We start from the raw sequence: 27,045 nt of genomic DNA, 5'->3' as shown, positions 1-27,045 counted from the left end.
ATAGAATAAGTAAACTCATACAGACAGAAAGTAGCATAGAGGTTATTGGGGCCAGAGGTGGGATGGGGATGGGGAATTACTGTTTAGAATGGATGCAGAGTTTCTGTTTGAGGTGATGAAAAGTTTGAGTAACGGATGTTGGGATGAAAGCACAATATTTTGCATATAATTATTACTGTTGAATTGAACATTTGAAAGTGGTTAAAATGGGGAATTTTGAGTTGTATATATCTTACTGCAATAAAAAGTTAAAACAAAAACCAAAATAACTAGGAATTCTGACTTAATCTCCTTCACCTTGCTTCTGATCAAGAAATTGTCTGTAGGTTTACAGTGCTCTTTTTAGTTTTCACTCTCAGGAAAACACTGCCTTTTGACTGTTTCAGGTTTTTGTGTTTTATTTTTCTGGTTAAAGGGGGAACCTTGGAAAATTTCCTTACTTGTACTTACTATGACTCCCTGAGGCATAAAACTTATTTTTATACAAGATCAAGTGATTTTTGTGAATAGAGGTTCCTGAAAGATTCTGGCCCACCATACTGCTGCAAGTGGAAGACTTCAAAGAGCCTTTAAATAAATTTTGAGCCTCAATAAAACAGCCCAAAAGCTATATAGTTCTGCTACTGTAATATAGGGGAAAATACAACACATGGGAGAGTATCGACTAATTATAAAAAGGAAACTGCAAGATAATGAAGATTTCCTCGGTAATTCAGAGAGTTTTTAAAAGACATCAAGAGTCAGAACATGGTAGCAAAACAGGCTTAATTTTTGGTTTAATGGAGGTTATTTAGGGAGCAATAGAAAACAATTTATTAATAATCTAAAAGTTCTCTCGGAGGAATAAAACTGTAAAGAACTTTAAGGAATTTGTATTCCTAAATAAGTGAAATTACATCTATTTCATTAAGTTCATCTTTTATTCCCATATCAGGTAGTTTGTTAAAGTAAGAGCATAGCAAGCTTCACTTTGGAAACGTTGGTTGATAATAATGCTGTGCTTCATCTATTTAGGCAGCAACACTGACTTTTCAGCAGACCTGGACTTTTAATTGATTTTCTGGCAGTGGGATTTATGATAGGTGGGTTTGGAGCTCAGAGACTTAGCTTAAGAACCAAGGTAAGTTTGGACAGAGAGTGCAGCCTAGAGAACAGCAGATGACATGAACCTCTGAATCAAATTAGGCCTTAAGCCAGCCATATTTGGACTCTAGACCAAGGAGTGCCAAATGTTTTCTGTAAAGGGCCAAATAGTAAATATTTAAGACTTTGCAAGCCATTTGGTCTCTGGTGCAACTCTATGTTGTGAAATGGAGGCAACCATAGACAATACCTAAACAAATGGACATGGCTTTGTTCTAATAAAGTTGTATGGGTTAACACTGAAATTTAAATTTTGTATAGTTTTCAACGTTATAAAATACTACTCTTTTGGTTTTCCCCCACCATTTAAAAATTTAAAGGCCACCCCCTAGTTCACAGGCCATAAAAACAGGTAGTGGGGCTGGTTTTAGCCTGAGGGCCAAAGTTTTTCAATTCTTACTCTAGACTTTTCAATTCTGTTATCATTTCCTATTTCATTTTTGTAAAACCAATTCCACTCAGTTGTTAACTAAGAGAAAAGGCTAAGGTTCCCAACTTAAATCCTTTGTCAGTTTGTTGGGGGTATTTGTATTGCAGGCCTGATTTGCTAAGTGTGTCCTTTACCACTTTTGCCATTTTTTTTACAGTCTGTTCAAGCATCAGGGAGTACATGATGGGGTTGTGAGTTGTTATTCTACTGCTCTGCTTAATTAAGAAAAACAAAATAGGCGGGCCGCGGTGGCTCAGCGGGCAAAGTGCTTGCCTGCTATGCCGGAGGACCTCGGTTCGATTCCCGGCCCCAGCCCATGTAACAAAAACGGAGAAACAGAATACAATAAAACAAGAAAAAATGTTTAAAAATGTTTCCCTTTCTTCCTTCCTTCCTTCCTTCTATCCTTCCTTCCTTCTCTCTGTCTTTCCTTAAAAAAAAAAAAAAAAAAAAAAAAAAAAAAAAAAAAAAAAAAAAAAACAAAATAATTTATTTCTGTTAAAAGCCATATTATAGAAGAAGCAAATATACTGAACTTTTGTGTATCTAAGATTTTAAAAGATTAGACACAGATCTTTCCTAACAGCATGACTTTATTTTTATAACTCATATTCATTTAAACTGAGTTAATGTAAATATGCAGAACTGGTTATACTTCTTTGGCAGGGGGTGAGGATTTTAGGATCTCTTGTGACCTACTTCTTATCAAATTACTGCTAACAAATAAATTCAGGAAATCAGGTTGAGTTGTTTCGTATTACTTCTCCTAAGGAGTACTAAATTCTTGGTCTTGAATGACTTACGTAAAGCTACCAGAACTTCAAATCTGCTATCATGTACAGAGAGAGGATTTAGCTCAAACCTTATTTTTGCAGGTATCTTTGTCAGTTGCATGAGCTCCAAGTTTCAAAAATATTTTTCAGCCTGGAAAGAATTATTGCTGCGTCTCTCAATAAGTAAATGTTGTTAATGAGAAGGTTGACAATGATGTTGGGTCATGTCAACAACAGCGTGTGGATTGGTTGTGGGCCTTTGAGGTTCAGAAACCCAAGCCTAAAATATCCCTGTCATAGATTAGCCAAAAGGAATGCCAAGGGATCTTGGTGAATTTGAAAAAACAGCAACCTGTCACTCAAGACTAATCTTTTGCTAATAGGGTGGCAAAGCGAGAAATCTAAAACTGAACATATTTACATCTCATAATAGAAGGGTGGCATGACCTTGGAAAACCTTGTTAGTAGATGCTTCACTACTTTGTTTTTGTTCTCCATCGAATAGCTGGTGCTGGGCACGTATTCAGTTTTAAGTAAGAATTTGAGAGGATGAGTACAGGGTTTTAAGAAGAAAAATAAAAACCAAATAAACAAAGTTATAGGATGTACCAATAGAGGAAGAGTGTTTTACTTTTATAGTTTAGAGCCAGTCTCATTTCCACATAGGAATGGGCCATCCTGGCCCTTGGGGCATCAGAGTTCCCTGGCAGGGGCCACGTTGACCCCAGCGAGCACCCCATTCCTGAGGCAGATAACAAGCTGCCTGGCCTGAGCCTCCTTCTGAATTTGCTGTCTTTTGGTACTTATACTCTACCATTATAATTTCTCCATAACCATCTCGCGACCCTCTGTGGATGGTCCCTCTGGCACTTAAATCCACCCTGAAATGAATCAGGGTTTAATAAACCTGTTAGTTAGCAATCTCTGAAACTAGACAGCTGTCTTGTATTCTGTCTCCTAAGTGAACTTCTTGTCCCCTGAACTCAGATCTCTATACTAACTGGGTCTCTAGACTTGTCTTTAACTTGCTGTATTAGTTTCCTACCTGCTGAAACAAATACATATAGTGGGTTGACTTTATTGGCTTATGGTTTTGAGGCTAGGAGAAATTAAAAATCAAGACATAGGAAGAAGATGCTTTTCCCTCAGACACAGTGGTATTCTAGGCCTGTGACACGTGGACCTTGGCTTATCTGTCACATGGCAATTACATGGCGGCATCTTCTTTCTCTTTCAGGTTCTGTTGACTTCCATTTCTTTCTTCTCCCCTGTCTTCTCCCTCCAAGTCTGATTTCCTTGGCTTATAGGGATGTCAGCCATACTGTGTTAAGGCCCCCCTCGTTCTGTTTGGGCATAGCTCAACTAATAATATCTTCAAAGGCCCTGTTTACAAATGGGTCACACCCACAGGACCAGGGTTTGGGACCTGAATGTGTCTTTTGTGGGGGGCATGATTTAACCCCCAGCACCTGCTGACCCAGATCTATGCCCTTGCTTAAACATTTTGACTCTGTTTTGATCTGGACTTTTCCTGATTCATCTGTTCTCCTGGTTTTGGAAATCACCTTTAATTTCAATATATGCTTTTGTCTAGAAAAACAATATCGAAGATTGTAAAATGGTCACAAACTCATTCCATCTCTGTATGCATGCCCCTATGCAATGTGATTCTGCCTCTCCCCCCAACAGGAAATGGAGTCTATTTTCTACTCCTTGAATCTGGGCTTGGCCTTGGTTTTGCACTGGCAAATGGGACATTCACAAACATGATGCAAGCAGAAGCTTAAATAGCACTTACACTCTGAGATTTGCTTACTCTTGCTGTTGGGAGCCTTCCTTCATCATGTCAGTAAGCTTGGGCTAAGCAGCTAGAGATCTGTGCCCAGTTGTCAGCCAGCACTAGCCGACAGCCAGTACCAGCTGCTTGACTTAGGATTGAAGCTGTCTGAGACCCACTGTCCCAGGCCATCTGACTGCAGCTACATAAGTGAGTCCAGCTGAGCCCCACCCAAATTACCAACCAGCAGAACTGTGAGCCAGTATTGATGGATAACTGACACGCTGAGCCTTGGACTGGCTTCTGTGGTTAGCCTGCTGTCCTCTGCTGATTCTAGGGTTTGGAGGATTTCTAGTTTAGCCACAGCTCTCCAGAGGAATTCCACTTCTGTAGGAAGTGAGCAACACAGAACTATTTTCCCAGTCCTTGATTTCAAGGACCATACTGTCAGGTAGCAAAAGAAAATCAGTGATGTATGAGTAATGCAATTAACATGCCATGAAATTTCAGAAGTTGAGTAGTTCCAGCCAAACTCAAAGTGAAATCTTTATGGAAAAGATGAAATTTGAACGTAGGCTTTGTAGATAAAATTCCAAGGATGGAGCAGCCCATGCAGGTGGAAGGAAAAAAACCAATTTTATTTCTATACATCAGCAACACATAGAAGACATATGTTATGGATTATTTTCCCCAAAAGATATGGTGAAGTCCTAATCCCCAGCACCTCAGAATGTGACTTATTTGGATATAGGGCCAGTTACAGATGAAACTAGGCAAGTTCAAATGAGGTCACCCTGGAGTAGGGTGAGCCCTTAATCCAACATGACTAGTCACCTCATCAGAAGAGGAAATGTGGACACAGGCAGACACACAGGGGAGAATGCCATGTGATGAATGAAAGAGAGAACAGCAAACATTGTGGCCACCACCAGAAGCAAGGCCTGGAACAGATTCTCCCCTCCAGATTGAGGAGGGCGCAGGGTCCTGCTGTCACCATCATGTGGGATTGTCCACCTCCAGAACTGTTAGACAACACATTTCTGTTGTTTTCAACCACCCAGCTTGTGGGACTTTGTTGTGGCAGCCTTAGGAAACTAAGTTAATGCAGTAACAATTTTGGTGGTATAGTTAGCAAAAAATGCAGGGAATCTAGGTATAAATATAAGAAAAATGTGTGATGTTCCTGGAGAACTGTTTTCAATTTCATTGAAGGACTGTAACGAAGACTAAAATGACTGGAGAGGTATATTCCTGATTCATGGGGAAGAACCTGTCTTTAAAAGCTGAATTGAAGCTCTCCTAGGAGGAGGTGCAGGGGAGCAGTTTGACTATTGCTAAACCCACCTGGACTGGAAAGTTCAGAGGTGACCTGAGGTCCTATGGCCAGTAGTTCACACCAGCAGGCTGTTGGGTACATCCAGGTCATTCAACCTGACTCATTTGCGTCTTCACAGATCCTGCCGTTGTTTGGCTGCCATCGAGACAGTTCAAACTATTGCTTCATTTCAGTTGTTTTTCTCCCCACGCAGAATTAGCTTTGTTTCATTTAGCTGTATGGTCAGCAAGTGATTAGACAAAGCTTTCTTTAAATGCTTGAACCAATAAGTCTCCCAGTCTTTTCCCCAGAAAAGAATCTGCCTATCTCCCTCCAGCATTCTCATTGCTGAACAATGGAAAAGGTCTGGTGATGTGAATGTGTGTGTATTTGTGTGTTTGTGTGTATGTGTGTGTGTGTGTACATCGTGGGGTTCTCACCAGTCAGTATATATACTTTACCTTAACCATGCAGCCTTTCTTTCGGCACATCATCCCTGCCCTCCACTGTGCCTGGTGCTTTCTCATTTATTTTTCTCTGGACGTGGGGAGGGGTGGGCATTCACCAGCAACCAGGCTGGCCTGACTTTGAGTAAATACTCTTCAGCTCCCTCACTCATGCTGCTCGCATTTCTGGTACCTTTTCCAGGCCTTTTAGGAGGCACCTTGGCTTGCTTCTCATTGGCATTCTCTCTTGCCCACGTTTCATTTTCAGCTTTCTCCATGCCACTGAGCAATTTACCACTTTTTCACTTATTTTCCATCTTCTAAAACATTAGCGTCTTTTGTCACTGTTTCTTCTGCTGCTGCCTTTGACCTTGTGGGCTTTTATTCCTTTCATGAGATTCCCTAGTTAGTTTTTGCTGAAATTTCTGGAGGGAGTGGAGATGAATATATGTGTCTTATCTACCATGTGTAATTGGACGTCCAGGCCCAGATTATTGCATGAATTGATTGAATGTTAGCAGCAAAAATTATTTTCTAGCTCATTATTCCCTAGATCAATTTATTTCTGAGTTCTAGTTCATATGAAACTCTTTTCCGATGAACTTCTGCCCTCTTTCCCTTCTAGAAGAATCAAGTTAAAAAAAAAATTTTAATGTCAAAGTGCCCCCTCCTTTTAAAAAGAAAATACATTGTCTTTATCTTTTTTAAATTAATAAATGCTCCATTGAAGAAAACTTAAAAAATAGAAGCATAAATTATTAAAAATCTCTCCTATCCTACCATACGGTGATCGTTAACGTTTCTTTTTCTCTAAGTTTAAATAAGAATTTAAACTGCCCAAGCAGGAGCTGAACACTTTGAGTCCTAGTGTTATGCTGCCTTCTAGAGGTAGACTTTGTACAGTACAGCCATAAACTCATGGACTTTGTAAAACTCTTCATTCGAGAATGCAGTGCAGAAAAAATTCTTGTTTTATGTAAGGCTCTCGAAAATCCTGGTTAACAGTTAAATGTTTCCAAAGTGCATACGTAGTTCTTTTATGGAGCTAGAGCCAGAAGATCTTCCGACATACTCAAAATAATTGGAATTAGTCTAACTAGGACAAAACATTGCCAAATGGCTGGATTTGATTTGTGGCGTATAGATTTGTTGAACTTGAAGAGAACATGAGGGATCTCTCTGAATGTGTCTGAAATTCCTCCAAACCTTTCATCTGGTTTTCCCTGCAGATACCTACACGCAGGTTCCTGGGGTTTGCAGCCACCTAGGGGGTCAGTATGGGACCCTGTCTTCTCTCAGGTCCAAGTTCTCTGCTCTCCTCTGTGTTCTGCCGAGGCGGAGGAAGAGCCCTGCAGGGAAACTGCTCCTGTAGATTCTTCATCCCGAGTGTGATCTGAAAGGGGCCGTTGACTGTGGCTATTTCTGCTCCTGCTTCCTGTCTCCAGGTTGCCGTCCTCTCCTTCCACTGATTCCCTCGGGAAGGTGACAGTGAGGGTTACAGAGCAGGTGCTCATCTAAGGAACAAGAGACTCTCCTGGACGCCAGTTTATTTTTACCTCAGTAGCACTTTTGGAAGGAAGGGGAAAGTTTGCTTTGGATTAATAACAAGATTTGAAGATCCACCGCTGGCCTTCTCAGACTTGAGGCAGGTGATTTTTTGTACGTTAGGTACTCAGACATTAATTCCTTTAAGGACGAAATGGTTAAACCTTCTGTCACCAGGCTTTGGCATTTGAAAATCCCACCTGAGACCCCAGTACAAAATGGTTGTTTGTGTGGTTGGGGTGGTGGCTAAAATAATTTTATCTTTATCTTTTAATGCTTTGTTTATTTAAAAAAAAAAGACCAGAAGCAAATATTTCAAAATTGGTGGCTGTGAATTCTAGATGGCAGAACTATGGGGTGTTTGTTATTTTTCATATAGTTTTAAATTTCTTAATATAAATTGTGAAAAGGAAATAGTCATAGAGTTGGAATAGGATAATTTTATGAAATTTCTCACTTATTTAAAATCAAATAAATACTTTTAGTTTAAGCAAAATGATATTGGTTTTGTAGCTGCAAATTGCTCTTCAGATATATGAACATTTTTATTCTAGTTACATTCATGGACAGTGTAGTGAACTTTAGCCCAATTGTTGAGCCATTACAGTGGTTCTAATTCATGTGCTTTACGTTTTCTTTTTGCGGGGGGACGGGGTGCATGGCCCAGGAATCGAACCCGGGTCTCCCGCATGGAAGGTGAGCATTCTACCACTGAACCACCCATGCACCCTTCTAATTCATATGCTTTAAAATTGAGTAATTCCGATGTGTTGTGATTTCCTTCAGCCAGTAGGTCCGTCTAACATCCAAACAAAGTAGGTGCCGAGGTCCCTTCAGGCTATGAGGGATAGAGGTTTGCAGATACCTCTGTTGATGGGGATTGGTTATGAGGCTATGGAAGGGAGCAGAGGATACAGGAAGCCACCTCTCCCACCAGATGTCTGTGTCAGAAATGGGACATTGTTCAGGGGGTAGCCGGGCTCTGGTAGACAGCACCTTCGGTAAACCGCAGCAGTTCTAGGCATGGATGTTTTATAAGTAGGTCTTATTCTAAAGTCCTACTTTAAAAAAAGTTGTGGTAACATCTATATAACATAAAACTTGCTGTGTTAGCCAGTTCCAAGAACACGTTTCATTGGTGCTAATTATATTCATAATGTTGCACTACCATCACCATCATCCATTACCCAGACTTTTTTAATCACCCCAAACAAAACTCTGCACCCATTAAGCAATTGCTCCCCATTCCATCCACCCCGGGTAACCTCTAATCTCATTTCTTGTCTGTCAGTTTGCTTGTTCTAGATATTTGAGATAAGTGGAATTATACAATATCTGTCCTTTTGTGCCTGTCTTATTTCACTCAGCATACTGTCTTCAAGGTTTGTCTACGCTGTAGATGTATCAGAATTCGTTCCTTTTTAGGGTGAATAATATTCTATCATATGTATATGCCACATTTTCTTTATCATTTCATCTGTCAGTGGACACTTGGGTTGCGTCTACCTTTGGCTATCACGGATAATGCTGCTGTGATCATGGGTGTACAAGTACCTGAGTTCCTGCTTTCAATTCTGAGCAGTGTATACCTAGGAGGGGAAAGTCCTGCCTTTTTAAGGGCCACATTGTAGTGACTCAACTACTGATTTCTTTTTAAATATTTTTATTAACAAAACAACATACAAACGCATAAACAATCTTAACATACATACATTCCATACCTGGTGTACAATCAGTGGCTCACAATATCATCACATAGTTGTGTATTCATCACCATGATCATTTTTTTGAACATTTGCATCACTCCAGAAAAAGAAATAAAAAAGAAAAAAAGAAAAGCTCTTACATACCATACCCCTTACCCCTCCCTCCCATTGACCACTAGTATTTCCATCTATCCAATTTAACTTTGTTCCCCCTATTATTTGTTTATTTTATCCATATTTTTTACTCATCTATCCATACCCTAGTTAAAAGGAGCATCAAACACAAGGTTTTCACAATTACATAATCACATTGCAGAAGCTATATCATTATACATTCATCTTTAAGAAACATGGCTACTGGAACACAGCTCTGCAGTTTCAGGCACTTCCCTATAGCCTTTCTAATACACCTTAAACTAAAAAAGGGATATCTATATAAAACATAAGAATAACCTCCAGGATCACCTCTAGACTCTGTTTGAAATCTCTCAGCCACTGACACTTAATTTTGTCTCATTTCTCTTTTCCCCCTTTTGGTCAAGAAGGTTTTCTCAATCCCTTGATGCCAGGTCCTGACTCATCTCGGGATTTCTGTCCCACATTGCCAGGGAGGTTTACACCCCTGGGAATCTTGTCCCATGTAGAGGGTGAGGGCACAACTTCTGGGTTCTATTGCTCTTCCTCATATTGACCATTTCACTTTGTGGGTCTGTTGTTCAGACTTCCCAGTGAGCTGACAGGAGTGGCCAGATGCCATTCAGTACAGGCTCCCATTGGTCTGAACTCTTAAGGCAGGCTGCTGGACACCCTGGAGGTATCTACCTAAATTTAGCTTCCCATCTCAGGTCCAGTCAGTTGAGGCCAAGTTATTTGGCTTCCAGAGGACCCATTATGGCAGCCTATTGGTATTGAAATGCTGAAAGATGACAGTGGGTTTGGTAGGGACACTGCTCCTCTCTGAATGAAAATGGGAGGCCTATAGTCTAAGAACAAGCCAGAGAGACTGGGATGAAAGGGTTAGCAACTTTTAAGAAAGAGGAATGAATGCAAGTCTTCTTCGTATATTTTCTTTAGTATATTGCATACCTTGTAATGTCAGAATCTAAGCCAATAAATTGTGCCAATTAATCCTATTTAGGCAATATCCTACTGACAAGAATTTTTTAAAAAAATGAGACTGACATTGTAGTTTAATAGAAAGACTAAGGATGAATAAGTGGCTCCTAGTAAATGTGGTTTAATAGAAAGTGTCAGAAGACTGGGTTTCAGTCCCAGTCAGACTTCTAAAAAGTTTATGTCCTTGGAAAGTCTGTAAACCTTGGTTTCTTTGGCACCTAAATGAATAAGGTAGACTCAATTAAAAAAAGAAACATTTTTTCTGATTTGATGCATTTCATATGTATCTCTAGATCTTTTCAAGTTGGATTCAGGTATTCTATATATGAGTATGTAAGTGTGTGTGTGTGTGTAATGTTTTCTTTTTTTTTCCCAAATGGGCAAAACTGGGAAACAAAAGAGTAGTTGACATTGATAACCGTATTTTTTTAAAGGTAATTAAAAAATCTGTACTGTTTTTCTTCTTTGTGCATATGAAGAATCACAATTATTCCATTAATGATTGTGTGTTAAAATGTATTTGTATCGCAGAGCTCATATTCACTTTGAATAACATCATCATTACTAAAATAAAGATGGTTAATATTTCCTTTTGGTCATTAAATATAAAATGCACAAACACCATATCTGCACAAACATATTAGACTTTACAGAAAAAACCTAACAGAGTAACTGGCTATATGGTAAAGTGGATATCCTGAAAATACTTTCCACTTCAAGAAATTTAAAAATATTGAGTGAATATATAGTTAAAAGTTTCGTTGTTTGTTTTTTAATGCATAACTGAGCTGGAAAGAAAGTAATGAAAGTTTTCAGAGACCATGTTTGGGAGCACACATCCAGAGAGATACATGAGAGCTACAGCTGGTGATTGTTCTAAGGGTATTTGCCTGTCTTGTTACTCTAGATCTTTGGTTCTAATAGCCGCCTTCGTCTGTTCAAGAGGAGGAATCAAATTGCAGACCCTCGAATGAAGCTTATATTCCCAAAGGGCTCCATCCTTGTTAAAAGGAGAAATAGGAAAAAGTAACTCTAACCCACAATCGGAGGCTTGTCTGTCTTGGCCTTGATACTGGGGAGAGGGGAGAAAGAGTCTCTCTGAGAATTTATACCATAAACCAGCCCTTTTAGAGTTTTAGATCCCAAATCCACACTACCTATGTGGTCTGAAAAGCCCCAAGCCAAGAATTTCGATTGTCTCTTGCTTGGTGGTGCCCCCAAATGCTTGGGCAAGCAAAATATACATCATCCTCCAGAATAATGTATTTTAAACGCATGGCGCAAAGAATTCCCAAAGATACAATTTAATGAAAATGCGCTCACAACCAAAAATCACAAAACACATGAGAAACTAAATATTATGATTATAGTGAATTGGAAGTCAGATCTGAGAATACTATTTAGAGTGCGATTTAGAGAGCTAAAGAGATTCAAAATGTGAAATAAAAGTAAGAAATACGGTGGATAGAGAGAGAATGCTTAATGTACATTTCATTGGTAGTCTGAAAGAGAGTGAATAGGGAAATAAGTAATTTATGAAGATGTAATGATTCAGAGTTTTTGAGACTCAAAGGCATGAATCATTAGGTTCTGGAAGAACACAGTGACCCAAGCAGGAAAATTAAAATGACATCTGTACTTAGATACTTCATAGTGAAACTATAGAACAATAAGGACCAAGAGGAAATATTTCAAAGCAGCTAGACAGAAAAGGCAGATTACCTACAAAGGAATGATAAACTGACAATAAATCTCAATAGTCAGTGGAAGCCAGAATGTGGTGGAGTAGTATCTTCAAAATAGGCAAGTTCCTCTCTGTGCTGTAGAGGAATAATAAATGATAAGTGCATTTTGGACAGAAATTTTACAGGAATTCTCTCAACATTACATAGCCTGTTTGTTCTAAAATATTTTTAACAGCTGTAGTAGGCAGAATAATGGCCTCCCAAAGATGTCCATGTCCTAATCCCTTGAACTTGTGAATATGTGAATTTACATGGCAAAAGGGAATTTGCTGTTATAATTAAATTAAGACTCTTGAGATGGGGAGCGTATCCTGGGTTATTCAGATTCGTCTAGTATAATCACAAGGGCCCTTCAGAGGTGGGAAGGTCAGAGGAGAGTGATTGCAGATGCAGAGGTTAGAGAGAGAGATTTGAAGATGCTACAGTGTTGGCTTTGAAGATGGAGGAAGAGACCACGGGCCAAGGAATGCGTCGGCCTCTAGAAGCTGGAAGAGGAGGACAGATTCTTCCCTAGAACCTCCAAAAGGAACACAGCCTGCCGACATCTTAAGTTTAAACTGGTTGAGACTTCTGACCTCTCAAATTGTGAGATTATAAATTTGTATTGCTTAAGCCACTAAGTTTGTGTTAATTTGTTACAGCAGTAAAAAGTAACTAATACAACTGCTTTACTAAAATAGCTTTAAAACAAGGATCAAAAAATATTGTGAAGTGAAAAATGAATCTTTGGGTCATGTGGTTCTCTCCTAACAGTGCTAATGCAGGTAATGAATGCAGACTCTATTCAGGGAAATTTGTTGCACATTACTGTACATGCTCACAGGAACCTCCGGGGCCAGTAAACTTTTGCTTTTCCTTTTCTTCTTAATGGAGAATCTCTTCTTGCTCCCTTGTTTGTTGTATTTCTATTTATGATGTTTAAGTTGAGCTGGCCCTCAACTTGAACTAGTTTTTTTTTCATTTCGCTATCAAATTTTCATTAATCCTAAATTTCTAATTGGTTGCTGAGACACCACACACTATCCTACAGAACTAATATTAAGTATCCTGATGACTACATAAGAAACATATTTTTCTCCTCTTTGGGAAAATATTTTTATTAGGTTGGAGTCCAAAAGGTCTTTTGCAGTACAGCATAAAATCCAAAAGCTGTAAAAGAAAATATTGATACATTCTTTCTTGAAAAACTTTTTTATTATGAAAATGTCCAACATCTACAAGAAAAGAGAAAACAACAACCATCCTCGTTTTGTCTTGCTTCATCTAATTCCCCAGCACTCCCTTTTTAATTTTTAACTTTGAAATAATTTCAAACTTACAAGACAGTTGCAAAAATAATAAAAACCCATACAGAAACCTCCAACCTACCCCATTACCACCCAGATACCCAGATGTACCAATTTTAACATTTTGCCACATTTGTTTTGTCTGTCTGTCAGTCTATCTATCTATCCACCCACTCACCTATCTTCTAAACATTTGAGAGTAGCTTGTATACATCAAGTTCCTTGAATACTTAATATATCCATGTGCATTTTCTAAGACCAAGGATTTCACTTGTATCACCACATGAAATACAGTTATCAGTATAAATAAATGTCAAGAAATTTAACATGGACATAAAGCTTACAGTCTATATTCCAGTTTTTTCATATGTCCCATTAATGTCTTTTTGGGACCAGAATGGTGTGGTGTATTGCATTCAATTGTAGGTCTCTTTGGTATCTTTTTTTTAAATTGTGAAAACATATATACAACCTAAAATTTCCTCTCCCAACCCCTCCCAAGTATACCATTCAATGGGATTAATCACGTTTACAATGTTTTGGTACACCCACCATCCCCCATTACCAGGATTTCTTCATCATCCAAACAGAATCCCTATATCCATTATACAGAAACTTCCCATTCTTCCTTCCCAGACCCCTGGTAACCTGTACGCTACTCCTGGTCACTATAAATTTGCACATTTTAGTTATTTCATATAAATAGTATCATACAATATCTGTTCCTTTGTGTCTGACTTATTTCACTCAAGGTGTTTTTCACTCAAGTTGCATTCATGTTGTAGTACGTATCAGAACATCATTCCACATTTTGCTTATTCATTCGCTGATGGACATTTGAGTTGCCTCTACCTTTTGGCTATTGTGAATAATGTTGCTGTCAGCATTGGTGTACATGCAGGTATCTGAGTTCCTGCTTTCAATTCTTTGATATATACCTAGAAGTGAATGCTGAGTCATGGTAGTTCTATGTTTAACCTTTTGAGGAACTGCTGAACTATTTTCTATAATGGCTGCACTATTTTACATTCCCATCAACAGTGTACTAAAGTTCCTCTTTTGCTGCATCCTTGTCAACACCTGTTATTTTCTGTTCCCCCTCAATAATAGCCATCTTAGTAGGTATGAAGAAGTGGTTTCTCATTGTGCTTTTGATATGTTTCCCTAATGGCTAATGATATTGAGCATCTTTTCATGTGCTTATTAACCATTCATATATTTCTTTTGGAGAAATGTCTGTTCAAATTATTTGCCTATTTTTTGATTGGGTTTTTTGATTTTTTGATGTTGAGTTGTAGGGGTTCTGGATATTAAATTCTTATCAGATATATGGTTAGCAATTATTTTCTCCTATTCTGTAGGTTTCTTTTCACTTTCTTGATAATGTCCTCTGATGCACACAATAAGCAAGGTCTTTTGTTTTGAATATTTTAACCTGACTTTTGAGTCTTTATGTCAAGGAATCTGTTCTATATAAAAATAAAAAATGCCCAGCAGGGATGGTGGTTGGGGATAGTCAGTAACCCACACTGAGTTGTTTTGCCTGTTATGAGATCTGAGAAGGAAGATCGTATAAATGTTCTTATCCTCCTAAATAGCCATTTTGGGGCCCTGTTTTAAAGTCAGAATTTTTAATGAATTTATTACATATCTCATAGATTCTTCCTGTTCTTTAAAAAGTCCCAAGTACTCTGTGTGATGTTGACCTGCAGTTGCTTTTTGCCCTTGCTACTCCTTAAGCAGTAGAGACTACATCTGTCTGATCAGTGGAGGTTCGCCTTGTTTACCCTTCAGTGGATACTTTTTTGTAAGTGGAAAGCTATTTCTATTCCAGCATGTCTTTGTTTTTTCTTTTCTGTTTGTTTTTGCAGCGAGAGCAGGAAGAAAGTTTCTCTTCCTCAATTTGTAGCTTAAGACAAAATTAAAAATGCATGGCTGTAAGAAAGCGAGAACTAAAACAAAAGAGCAGCCCCTGGCATCTGGAAGTTGTCCCAGCATTCACAGTTAGACCCTGTTTTTCTCCTATTGGACATAAGCAACTTTACAGGATGCAACCTTCAGATGGGGCTACTTTAGAAAATGTTAAAATGAGAGAAAGCAAGTCCACTTCATACATTTGTCTACACATACAAAAAGAAGGTCACTGTGCCACCCATAAAATAGCAAGTACCCCTGTTCTTCGGTAAAATGAGTCATAGCTGCTTCTTTACCAATTACAGCTGTTTCTTTGTTCAACTCTCCCTCCCTGATGATAAGATATACGAAGATACCCAATCATAGGATTGACAACATCTAGTCTAGAGCCAACTTTCACTTCCTTAGACCTTCCCACAAATCTCCCAAGCAAAGCCCACATCCTACGGAAGGCTCTGCTGCCCTCTCGCTGAGACATCCCACAATTCCCCATGGAATATTCTCCCTTGCTGCAGGTGTGTTGGGTCCTGATGTGGCCTTTAGCTGAAGGACATTGAGAACCAAAAGATGAAAACTGTTACATGAAAAAGTGTAAGGTATCAGCCACTGATACTTTATGTGTTACATTTCTTTTTCCCTTTTGGTCAGGATGGAATTGTTGATCCCACAGTGCCAGGTCTGGATTCATCCCTGGGAGTCCTCTCCCACACTACCAGGGAGACTTTAATCCCTGGATGTCATGTCCCATGTGTGGGGGGCAAGGGGAGGGCGAGGGCAACGTTTTCACTTGCAGAGTTGGGCTTAGAAAGAGCGAGGCCACATCTGAGCAACAAAAGAGGTCCTCTGGAGGTGACTCTGAGGCATACGTATAGGGAGGATAAGCTTCTCTGCTATATACATCAGCTGCACAAGAGCAAACCTCAGGATTAAGGGCTTGGTCTATTGATTTGGGTGTCCCTAATGTTTGACACAGTATCCAGGGTTTCCCTGGTGATAAAGTTTTCTCCCATTCCTCAAGGGACTTTGTCAATACTTTTTTTTTTTTTTTACCAATACTTTTTGACTATCTGCTTCATATACTCTGGGATGTATCTAGCATTAATTAAGCTATACAGGATTAAAGGCCCTCGTTCTTATTCTGGGCTCCCTTTGTTTGGATTGTTTAAATGATCTATTCAGACAGGTTGAGTTAGATTATGTACTACAGGAAATTTAGGTTCTGGACAAAATAAATCTTCTTTCTGTTAGGTCTGGGAAACAGGGAAAGTCGCCATGACTCGAGCTGTGTAAAATGTGCTGCCCCTTCTAGACGTCATCTAACCCCCACCGGCACCAGGACCCAGCGGCGAGCTCACAACTCCCTGCCTTGAGTTCTGTGAGCTCTGCCCGGGAGCACAGGAATTAACTCGCTCACTCAGGTTTTTTGGTCTGCCTCTTCTCTCTTTTGCCTCCTAAACCTTACACTTCAGTTTGGTCTCAAAGAGTTGGTGAAGTTCTAAAATACAGACAATGTCTTCCTTACCTCTGTGCTCTGAATTACCTTAATCCTTCATTCTTATTTCTAAATGCCAGGTTAAGCATGTATAAAACAGCTCCTCAAAATCCAGAAATAATTATTACCACTCCAGACTAAATATGACTGCTATAAGAGCTTACAATCTAGGCCCCAGTTTTCTTATGAGTATTTTCTAAATGAGATCATAAAATATTTGCTCTTTTGTTTCTGGCTTATTTTGCCTCCCCAAATGTCTCACAGGTTCATTCACACCATTGCATGCCTCATAACTTCGTTCCTTTTTGCAGCAGCACAAAGTTCGAGCATATGTTTACACCATTGTTAACCAGTTTACTTCTCAATCAGTGTATCCTTCAATCACCTCCACCTGCTGGGACTCATGTATACCATCCAAAGTTAGCAATCGCCTTTGTTAAAAATTTATAGAGAATTTTAAAACTAACTGTTCTAGTTTGCTAGCTGCCAGAATGAAATATGCCAGAAACAGAATGGCTTTTAAAAAGGGGAATTTAATAAGTTGCTAGTTTACAGTTCTAAGGCCGAGAAACTGTCCCAGTTAAAACAAGTCTATAGAAATGTCCAATCTAAGGCATCCAGGGAAAGATACCTTGGTTCAAGAAGGTCAATGAAGTTCAGGGTTTCTCTCTCAAGTGAGAAGGCACATGGCGAACACGGTAAGGGCTTCTCTGTCATCTGGAACATGGCATCATCTGCTAGCTTCTTCTCCTGGCTTCCCATTTCCTGAAGCTCCCTGGGATGTATTTTCCTTCATCTCCAAAGGTCGCTGGCTGGTGAACTCTGTTTCTTGTGGCTTTCTCAGAAATCTCTCTCTGAATCTCCCAAAATGTTTCCTCTTTTATAGGACTTCAGAAGCTAATCAAGACCCACCCAAATGGGTGGAGACACATCTCCCCTAATCCTGCTAAACAACCACTCTTGATTGGGTTACATCTCCAGGGAGATGTACATATAGTATTGAATAGGGATTATTCTGCCTTTACGAAATGGGATTTAGATAAAAACATGGCTTTTCCAGGGGACATACATCCTTTCAAACCAGCACACTAACATTGCCGTGTGCAGGGCTTTTCTGAGCCTGGAGCCCTGGGTGACTGCCGCCATTGTAAGGGATCCTCCTTCCAACCTTCCACTCTAGGGAATAACCACAGGTTGGTGGGGAAGAATCACGAGTCCCCATTTTCTCCCTTGGGGCTAGGTTCATCCTTGGCTTGTTTTTTTGTGTGTATGTGTGTTTGAGCATTAATTTTTACTGTAGTTAATATATATACAACACATAATTTCCCATTTTAACTACTTTTTACATGTGTGATTCAGTGGTATTAATTACATTCACAATTTGTGCTACCACCACCACCATCCATTACCAAAACTTTCTCATCACTCCAAACAGAAACTATGCCCACTGAGCCATAACTCCCTAACCCCTCTTTTCCTCCAGCCTCTGGTAACCTGAAATCGACTTTCTCTCTCCATGAATTTTCTTATTGCTGGCATTTCATCTAAGTGGAATCACAGAAACACCTGCCCTTTTAAATCTAGCTTCTTTCACTTACCACAGTGCTTTCAAGGTTGACATCAAGCGGCCGCGTGTATCAGAGCGTCACTCCTTTTAATGGCCGAGTATCGTCCCACTGCCTGTACAGACCACATTCTGTTTATCCCTTCATCTGGTGACGGACACGTGGGTTGCTCGCATCTTTTGGCAATTGTGAATGATGCTGCCGTGAACACCTGGTGTACCTGTTCGCATCCCTGCTTTCAGTTCTTTTGGGTACCTATCTAGAATTGTGACTGCCGGGTCATGTGGTACTTCTGTGCTCAGTGCTCTGAGGAACCGTCATCCTTCTCTTGCTTTTACATTTGCTTTTGATGCCTCACGGTGCTGGCTCTCTACCTTTCCCCAGGAAGGAGATGAAGCTGCTGGAGCAGTCGGGCTCGCTGAAAGGACCCCTAAGCGCCGACCAGCAGCTGTCGCTCATCAGTGGCTGCTCTACCTTGCAGGACGCAGCAGAGGGCGCCGTGCACGTGCAGGTGAGTTGAAGGTCGTCGCGCCGGGCAGGTGTCTGTCTCCCATGGGGAGGGGCGGGGGCGGAGGCATTTTGTAGCTTCGAGGTCAGAATTACACTTTCTGCTATAGGAGACATCATCCTGGAGGCATCCCTTCTGCAGGCTCTCAGCAGAGGACTTCGATAACGCGATATGTTAGTAGTAGAATTTTTAGCAAAACTCTGGTTTTTTTGGACAGCTAACATTTTTATTTTATCTTCCTATCAAGGGAGAGATTAGATACTTGTTCGTATATATAACTGATAACTTAAATCGCCAAAAGAAACTTTTCATTTCTCGTAGCATTTCTATTTAGGCTTTCAAACAACTTGGCTTAAAAAAAGAGAGAGAAAAAAAATCCCCAGGCATTGTTTCCACAGCTGAATAAACCCAGATAGATTACGGAGTTCTATCCAGGCCCAGGAGAACTGGATGGGGAGCCCGAGGGAGAGTGGGGGAAGCTGGTCGGGTAGCTGAGGAGGTAGATGTGGGTGGAGCTGTGGAGGGCTGGGGGTGGGGTGGGGTGGGGGTGGGGGGAGAGCCAGGAGCCCCTCCAGCATGGGTGCTGCAGCTGGGTGTGCTGTTCAGCCATCCCTGCCCCTCCCCACCCCCACCCCTGGAACTTGTGCTTGCAGCTCCTTCCCGACCCTACCCAAGAACTCTGAGGGATATAATTGTCTTTTAAAATATTACACTTACCACCCAAGGTTTCAGCAGATTTACGTAAAGCCAGAAGAATCATTACCCTTCTGGCTGTTTGTATCCCGAGGCTTGCACGTTTGCATTCTCTCAGCTTAACACATTTGTAATGAACACTGCGGCATGACAATGTAGCTGAGAATCTGGAAGCAAACCAAAAAACCAGAGCGCCTTTTTATGGTCAGTAGCTGCTCTGAGATTCAGGTCAAATGTTGACGATTCTGGTTCCAGGTCGCTGGGCTGTAACGTGTTGTCTAGTTCATTTAACAAATGTGTGTTTGAAACAAAACATTGGAAGAGGAATGCTTTTCAATTCCTTACCTCTTTCAAATATATTCGTCTTTCTTGATGTAATAAAGGTTGTATAAAGCTGAGGGTTCCTAAAAGGGATTAGAAGGTTCCTTTAATTGGCCTTCTAATGTAATCTGCTTCACCCTGATGGAAGCTGTGGGTGGGACACTGTTAAAGGACCAGCTTCTGAAGAGCACACCTGCTTCCAGGCATGGTCCCAGGCCCAGGAGCGCCCCAGGTGCTCAGGGGAGTCTGGGCTTCTGAGACAGGTCTCTGCCAGGGGGCCCTGACAGTGCTGAAGGAGAGGGAACTTGCTCCCAGAGAGGTGCCGCTTCAGAACAGGGGCCTTAGGACTGGGTAGGCTCCAGGCCAGCTCCTGACGCTTTGCACTTGGCAGCTGAGTGACTTCCGCAGGGTTCTTTCTTTCTGTTTAAATGCAATTTTATTGAGAGATGTTTACTCACCAAACAATCCATCCGAAGTGTACAATCAGTGGCGCACAGTACCATCATATAGTTGTTCATTCATCACCACAATCAATTCTTGAACATTTCCAAATTACTCCAAGAAAAAAAAATACTCAAAACATTCCATACCCCCTTATCTCCCATATTGTTTATTATTATTTTTGTATTTATTTTATTACTCGTCATTGGCTGTTTTCTTAACTTCTAATCCCATTTTCCTCATCTGCAAAACGAGGATAAACACCCTTGGCACTGGTTGGTTTTGAGAATTTTCATCTAGGCTGACATCTACAGAGACGCTAACAGAAGGCAAGGCTCTAGATTTCCAGTACGAAGATTTTTTTTTTAAATGCCACCTTTTAAGATCACCTTCCTATATAATAACAAAATGATATAAATGAAATATTACGAGTACATGCAGATCTAACTTATTTAGTGACTTCTATAAAGTGATCTGAATGTGAATATATAATATATCACCACAATTATATAAAATTTGCCATAATAATTCCTCTTTCACACTTCACACTTCTTTGTCTTCACTGAAGTCACTTTTTTTTTTTTTTTTTTTTTTTTTTTTAAAGGAAAGACAGAGAGAAGGAAGGAAGGATAGAAGGAAGGAAGAGAGGAAGAAAGGGAAACATCTTTTAAACATTTTCTTGTTTTTATTGTATTTTGTTTCTCCGTTTTCGTTACATGGGCTGGGGCCGGGAATCGAACCGAGGTCCTCCGGCATAGCAGGCAAGCACTTTGCCCGCTGAGCCACCGCGGCCCGCCCTGAAGTCACTTTTTGAGCCTCTCTGACTGGCTTCCCAGAGCACGTCCTCTTTGCTTTCATCTGAGGTGTTTGCTATGCAGAGCTACTGAATATCATGATGGCTTGGAGATTTATCTCAAATGGTCAGGTGATTTTTGGTTTTTCCCCCCTGCAGTATTATACTCTTGATTCCATGACATGACAGTGTGCTGTGGTGCTTTTTTTTTTTTAATGTGCTTTTTTAAAGCGTATTTGCAAATTTTCTAGCACTTAGAATTATAAAGTTATGCCTCAAAAAAATTAGTATTTGTCTTCCTGTCCCATTAAAAAAAAATAGGTTCCACTGGAGGATTTCTAAAAGCATCTAAAATCTAACTATTGTATTAGTTCAGCTAATGTGCCTTCCCCAAACAGTACATTGTTCTTTAAAAAATGGTGTGCCCTCCATAATACAAGGACATTATAATGGCTTAAATATAAGATAAATTCCCTTTTTAAGGGATAATTTTTTTTTGGTGGGGGGAACCTTATATTCTAACTCATGAAGCACAGTATTTGGAACATAAAAATGCTCAATAAGTAATAATTATTTTAAAATGGGGCCGCTCGTATACAGTTATTATAATAAATGACATGGGGCAATGTAAGTTACTGGAAATTGCTCCTTAAGGTCTGTGTTTGTTTTATGGATTAAATGAGTGTGTTCACATGGCATTTACATGTTTAATGGCATCTGTTGATCCATCTATTGTGCAGATCAGCCCTGAACCAGGAGGTGGGGGAGGAGGGGGGTGGAGGTGAGGGAATGACAAAAACCCTGCTATAAAACCAGAGACAGTGATGGGTGAGGAGAATAATTCTAGCCAGGAGAATTTGGGAAGGCTTGTTGCAGGTACGAGTTGAGCTTGTCTTATCCTTTTATTTTGCTTTGTTTAAATAGTACACTTTGTTTTTAAAGCAGTTTTCAGTTTATCGAAAAAGTGCACAGTAAGTATAGAGAGTTCCCATGTGCCTCTCCCCCATTATTCACATCTTGCTTTAGTTATAACTCATCAACCAACATCAATACCTTTATTATTAACTGAAGTCCATAGCTTGCCTAAGGTTCACTCTTGGTTTTATTGTTTTATGGGTTTTTTACAAATGTATAATGTCCAGTACCCACCATTCCAGTATCACACAGAATAGCTTCCCTGTCCTGAAAATGTCCTGTGCACCACTTGTTCAACCCTCCCCTGTCTCCCCTAGAGCCCCTGACAACACTGGTCTTTTCACGTGACCTTTTGACAACTGGATTTTGGGGTCATGGGGGGCAGAGGTGGAGAACAGGGATCAGGGTCTCAGAATGAGGGCCCAACAGTAGATTGGAAAAGGCTGAAAGTAAAGGTGGCAAGAAAAAATGGGTTAAAAACAAACAAACCACAAGATATGTGTTCTGACAGTCCCTTTGACTTACCTGATTTTGGGGGACATGCTTACACATTTCTTCATAATGCATAGGGAAATTTGAGTTTCCAAATTTTGTAACTAATGAATGTGTGTCTTATCTTATGATTACCAAAGCAAACAAAACCCAAAAACCAAAACTTACCTAATACTACACTATATGTTTGTTAAATTATATTAGCGTTTCTAACTACCCAGGAATATTAGAAATATATTTTAAAGAATTAGGCATCCCTGTATTCTAAAGAAAGTTTAGGAAAATCCTGTTTAGTTCTGTTATCTTAAAGATATTTAATATTTTTGTATATTTGTATTTCTTCCCATTTCTCCTGTTTATTTTCTCTCTCTCTTTTTCTAATATAATTGGGGTCACAGTGTAAAAATAATTTTTTTTACCATGGCTTTTATTTAAAACTTAGAACATTTCTTGCTGTGTCATTTCTAAATCCCAGAGCTTTATCAGATAAAAGTATAATTTCTTTTGCCAAACATTTGTGTATGTTTAACACTTGATGTCTAACCTGAAAGAACTTTCCATCTAAGAAGACCATTAAAGTTGAGGAGGTCCAAAAGGTCACTGACATTTGTCAAGTTTTCAACCTGGCACCTCGACCACCTCTTCATCTTAGCCCCTACAGACTTCTTCTTAGCTGTCCTTCCTCTCATCAACTCTTGTAAAAGGGAAACAATGCTCATTGTAGAAAAATTCCTCTAGGCTATTTGGAGACATGTTTTAATAAAAATAAAATTATCCTTATTTTAGGGAATTGTTCAAAGGCAAGGGACAGAGCTTGTGGATCACCAAATGCACACATGCGCTTGCCACAGCTCTCCAACTGAAAACAACAACACTTGTAGGATTTACAGAGGCCCCCAAATTCAAAGCCACAGAAATGTGAGTGCAATTCTCAGTGGTAGATTTGCTTTCTACCCAAAGTCCGGCGGGAGCATGGGTCAGAAAGTTTCCTAATACTCAGCTAAAATATGGTCACATGCAAGAAAGAAACCTGAATTTCTAGAACTTGGTGCAATTTTGGAATCAAATCTTGCCTGGCAAGAAAATCTACTCTGCTAGAAAAATAACCTTATTCTGAAAAGCCTATCTAAAGCAATGACTCTCAAAGAGCATTAAGGCTCACTAGCCATAGTGATAGAGGCTTCCTCTAATCTCTGGAATTTAAGACTTCAGGGCTCAGTAGCTGCTATGAACCAAGGAAATGATTTATAGAATGATGAAGTTTAAATGGCATTTCCTTACACAAAAGCAAGATAAAAGCTGAAATGTAGAAGTGAAAATTATATTATCCACATATATTATCAGAATTTTCATTTTAATTATGCCTTTAAAATTGAGAAAGTTCTAGTCATTTTGGTCAAAACTTTCTCTTATGGGCAGTAATTATAGGAAATGCGATGTTCAGAAATTTAAATGTTTTCAGAAAGGATAGAAGCATGTTGAACTTTTGGTCTTGGTTCACCGAGACTCAGAATAATCCCTCTTTTGGTAGGGACAGAGTCCCGTGGTGGGTGGTTCAAGAAACAGGGCAAAGGGTAGGGCCTGCACTGAGAACATACAGGATTGTGCATTGAAACTTGACTTTTACTTTCCCTGTCCCATGTAATTTTTAGAAAGTTTATAAAATCAGGTTCATTTAAGTATAATTTACAAACAGAAAATTTGCCTAAGTTACAGTTCTATGTAGTTTGACAAATGCACATATATGTATTTGACAAATGCATATGTATATATATATATATAAATTATATAACCACAACCACCACCATCAAGATTTAGAACATTTCCATTACCCATAAAGTTTCCTCATTCCCTGTTGTAGTCATGTTCCTGCCCCCTCCTCCAGGTCTTGGCGACCACTGATATTTTTCTGTTCTTATAATTTTGCCTTTTCCAGAATGTGATATAAATGGAATCATACAGTCTGCAGCTTTTTGAGTCTACCTCCTTTCACATGGCAAAATGCACCTGAGATTCAGATATGTGTTTATCAGCAGCTCGTTCCTTTTGTCGCTGAGTAGTATTCCATTTTTTTTTTAGTCATCACAATAGACTTTTTTATTTTTTGTGAAAAATAACATATATACAAAAAAGTAATAAATTTAAAAGCACATCACAAGAATGAGTTGTAGAACAGATTTTAGAGTTTGGTGTGGGTTATAATTCCACAATTTTAGGTTTTTACTTCTTAGCTACTTTAAGATAGTGGAGACAAAAAGAAATATCAATATAATGATTCAACAAATCATATTCATTTGTTAAACTCTATCTTCTCTGTGTAACTCCATCACCTTTGATCTTTCTTCTCCTCTTTATTTGGGCAGCATCTATCTATCTATCTATCTATCTATCTATCTATCTATCTATCTATCTATCTATATATATATATTTATTATTAATTAACGGAAAAAAAAGAAATTAACCCAACATTTAGAAATCATAGCATTCTACATATGCAATCAGTAATTCTTAACATCATCACATAGATGCATGATCATCGTTTCTTAGTACATTTGCATCGGTTTAGAAGAACTAGCAACACAAAAGAAAAAGATATAGAATGTTAATATAGAGAAAAAAATAAAAGTAATAATAATAGTAAAAAAAAAAAACCTATAGCTCAGATGCAGCTTCATTCAGTGTTTTAACATGATTACTTTACAATTAGGTATTATTGTGCTGTCCATTTTTGAGTTTTTGTATCTAGTCCTGTTGCACAGTCTGTATCCCTTCAGCTCCAGTTACCCATTATCTTACCCTGTTTCTAACTCCTGCTGAACTCTGTTACCAATGACATATTCCAAGTTTATTCTCGAATGTCGGTTCACATCAGTGGGACCATACAGTATTTGTCCTTTAGTTTTTGGCTAGACTCACTCAGCATAATGTTCTCTAGGTCCATCCATGTTATTACATGCTTCATAAGTTTATCCTGTCTTAAAGCTGCATAATATTCCATCGTATGTATATACCACAGTTTGTTTAGCCACTCGTCTGTTGATGGACATTTTGGCTGTTTCCATCTCTTTGCAATTGTAAATAACGCTGCTATAAACATTGGTGTGCAAATGTCCATTTGTATCTTTGCCCTTAAGTCCTTTGAGTAGATACCCAGCAATGGTATCGCTGGGTCGTATGGCAATTCTATATTCAGCTTTTTGAGGAACCGCCAAACTGCCTTCCACAGTGGTGGTTGCACCATTTGACATTCCCACCAACAGTGGATAAGTGTGCCTCTTTCTCCGCATCCTCTCCAGCACTTGTCATTTTCTGTTTTGTTGATAATGGCCATTCTGGTGGGTGTGAGATGATATCTCATTGTGGTTTTGATTTGCATTTCTCTAATGGCCAGGGACATTGAGCATTTCTTCATGTGCCTCTTGGCCATCCGTATTTCCTCTTCTGGTAGGTGTCTGTCCAAGTCTTTTTCCCATTTTGTAATTGGGTTGGCTGTCTTTTTGTTGTTGAGTTGAACAATCTCTTTATATATTCTGGATACTAGACCTTTATCTGATATGTCATTTCCAAATATTATCTCCCATTGTGTAGGCTGTCTTTCTACTTTCTTGATGAAGTTCTTTGATGCACAAAAGTGTTTAATTTTGAGGAGCTCCCATTTCTTTCTTTCTTTCTTCAGTGCTCTTGCTTTAGGTTTAAGGTCCATAAAACCACCTCCAGTTGTAAGATTCATAAGATATCTCCCTACATTTTCCTCTAACTGTTTTATGGTCTTAGACCGAATGTTTAGATCTTTAATCCATTTTGAGTTAACTTTTGTATAAGGTGTGAGATGCGGGTCTTCTTTCATTCTTTTGCATATGGATATCCAGTTCTCTAGGCACCATTTATTGAAGAAACTGTTCTAACCCAGGTGGGTTGGCTTGACTGCCTTATCAAAGATCAAATGTCCATAGATGAGAGGGTCTATATCTGAGCACTCTATTCGATTCCATTGGTCGATATATCTATCTTTATGCCAATACCATGCTGTTTTGACCACTGTGGCTTCATAATATGCCTTCAAGTCCGGCAGCGTGAGACCTCCAGCTTCGTTTTTTTTCCTCAAGATGTTTTTAGCAATTCGGGGCACCCTGCCCTTCCAGATAAATTTGCTTATTGGTTTTTCTAATTCTGAAAAATAAGTTGTTGGGATTTTGATTGGTATTGCATTGAATCTGTAGATCAGTTTAGGTAGGATTGACATCTTAATTATATTTAGTCTTCCAATCCATGAACACGGTATGCCCTTCCATCTATTTAGGTCTTCTGTGATTTCTTTTAGCAGTTTTTTGTAGTTTTCTTTATATAGGTTTTTTGTCTCTTTGGTTAAATTTATTCCTAGGTATTTTATTCTTTTAGTTGCGATTGTAAATGGGATTCGTTTCTTGATTTCCCCCTCAGCTTGTTCATTACTAGTATATAGAAAAGCTACAGATTTTTGAATGTTGATCTTGTAGCCTGCTACTTTGCTGTACTCATTTATTAGCTCTAGTAGTTTTGTTGTGGATTTTTCCGGATTTTCGACGTATAGTATCATATCGTCTGCAAACAGTGATAGTTTTACTTCTTCCTTTCCAATTTTGATGCCTT

General features: G+C 39.2%; 1 protein-coding gene across 2 annotated transcripts in view; it reads left to right on the top strand.

Annotated features, from left to right (window-relative positions):
• CRYL1 (crystallin lambda 1) overlaps positions 1–27,045 on the top strand; it is a 137,714-nt gene that overhangs the window by 20,571 nt on the left and 90,098 nt on the right. For both annotated transcript variants that reach the window (XM_077158802.1, XM_077158803.1), the window contains one exon: positions 18,638–18,764. In XM_077158802.1, the coding sequence (XP_077014917.1) occupies positions 18,638–18,764 (127 nt within the window). The remainder of the gene's footprint in view (positions 1–18,637; positions 18,765–27,045) is intronic.

The sequence above is a fragment of the Tamandua tetradactyla genome, chromosome 4 (assembly GCF_023851605.1).
Source record: "Tamandua tetradactyla isolate mTamTet1 chromosome 4, mTamTet1.pri, whole genome shotgun sequence".
Lineage (NCBI taxonomy): Eukaryota > Metazoa > Chordata > Mammalia > Pilosa > Myrmecophagidae > Tamandua > Tamandua tetradactyla.
Note: the sequence above shows the minus strand (reverse complement) of the source record. Positions and strands in the feature narration are given on the sequence as shown.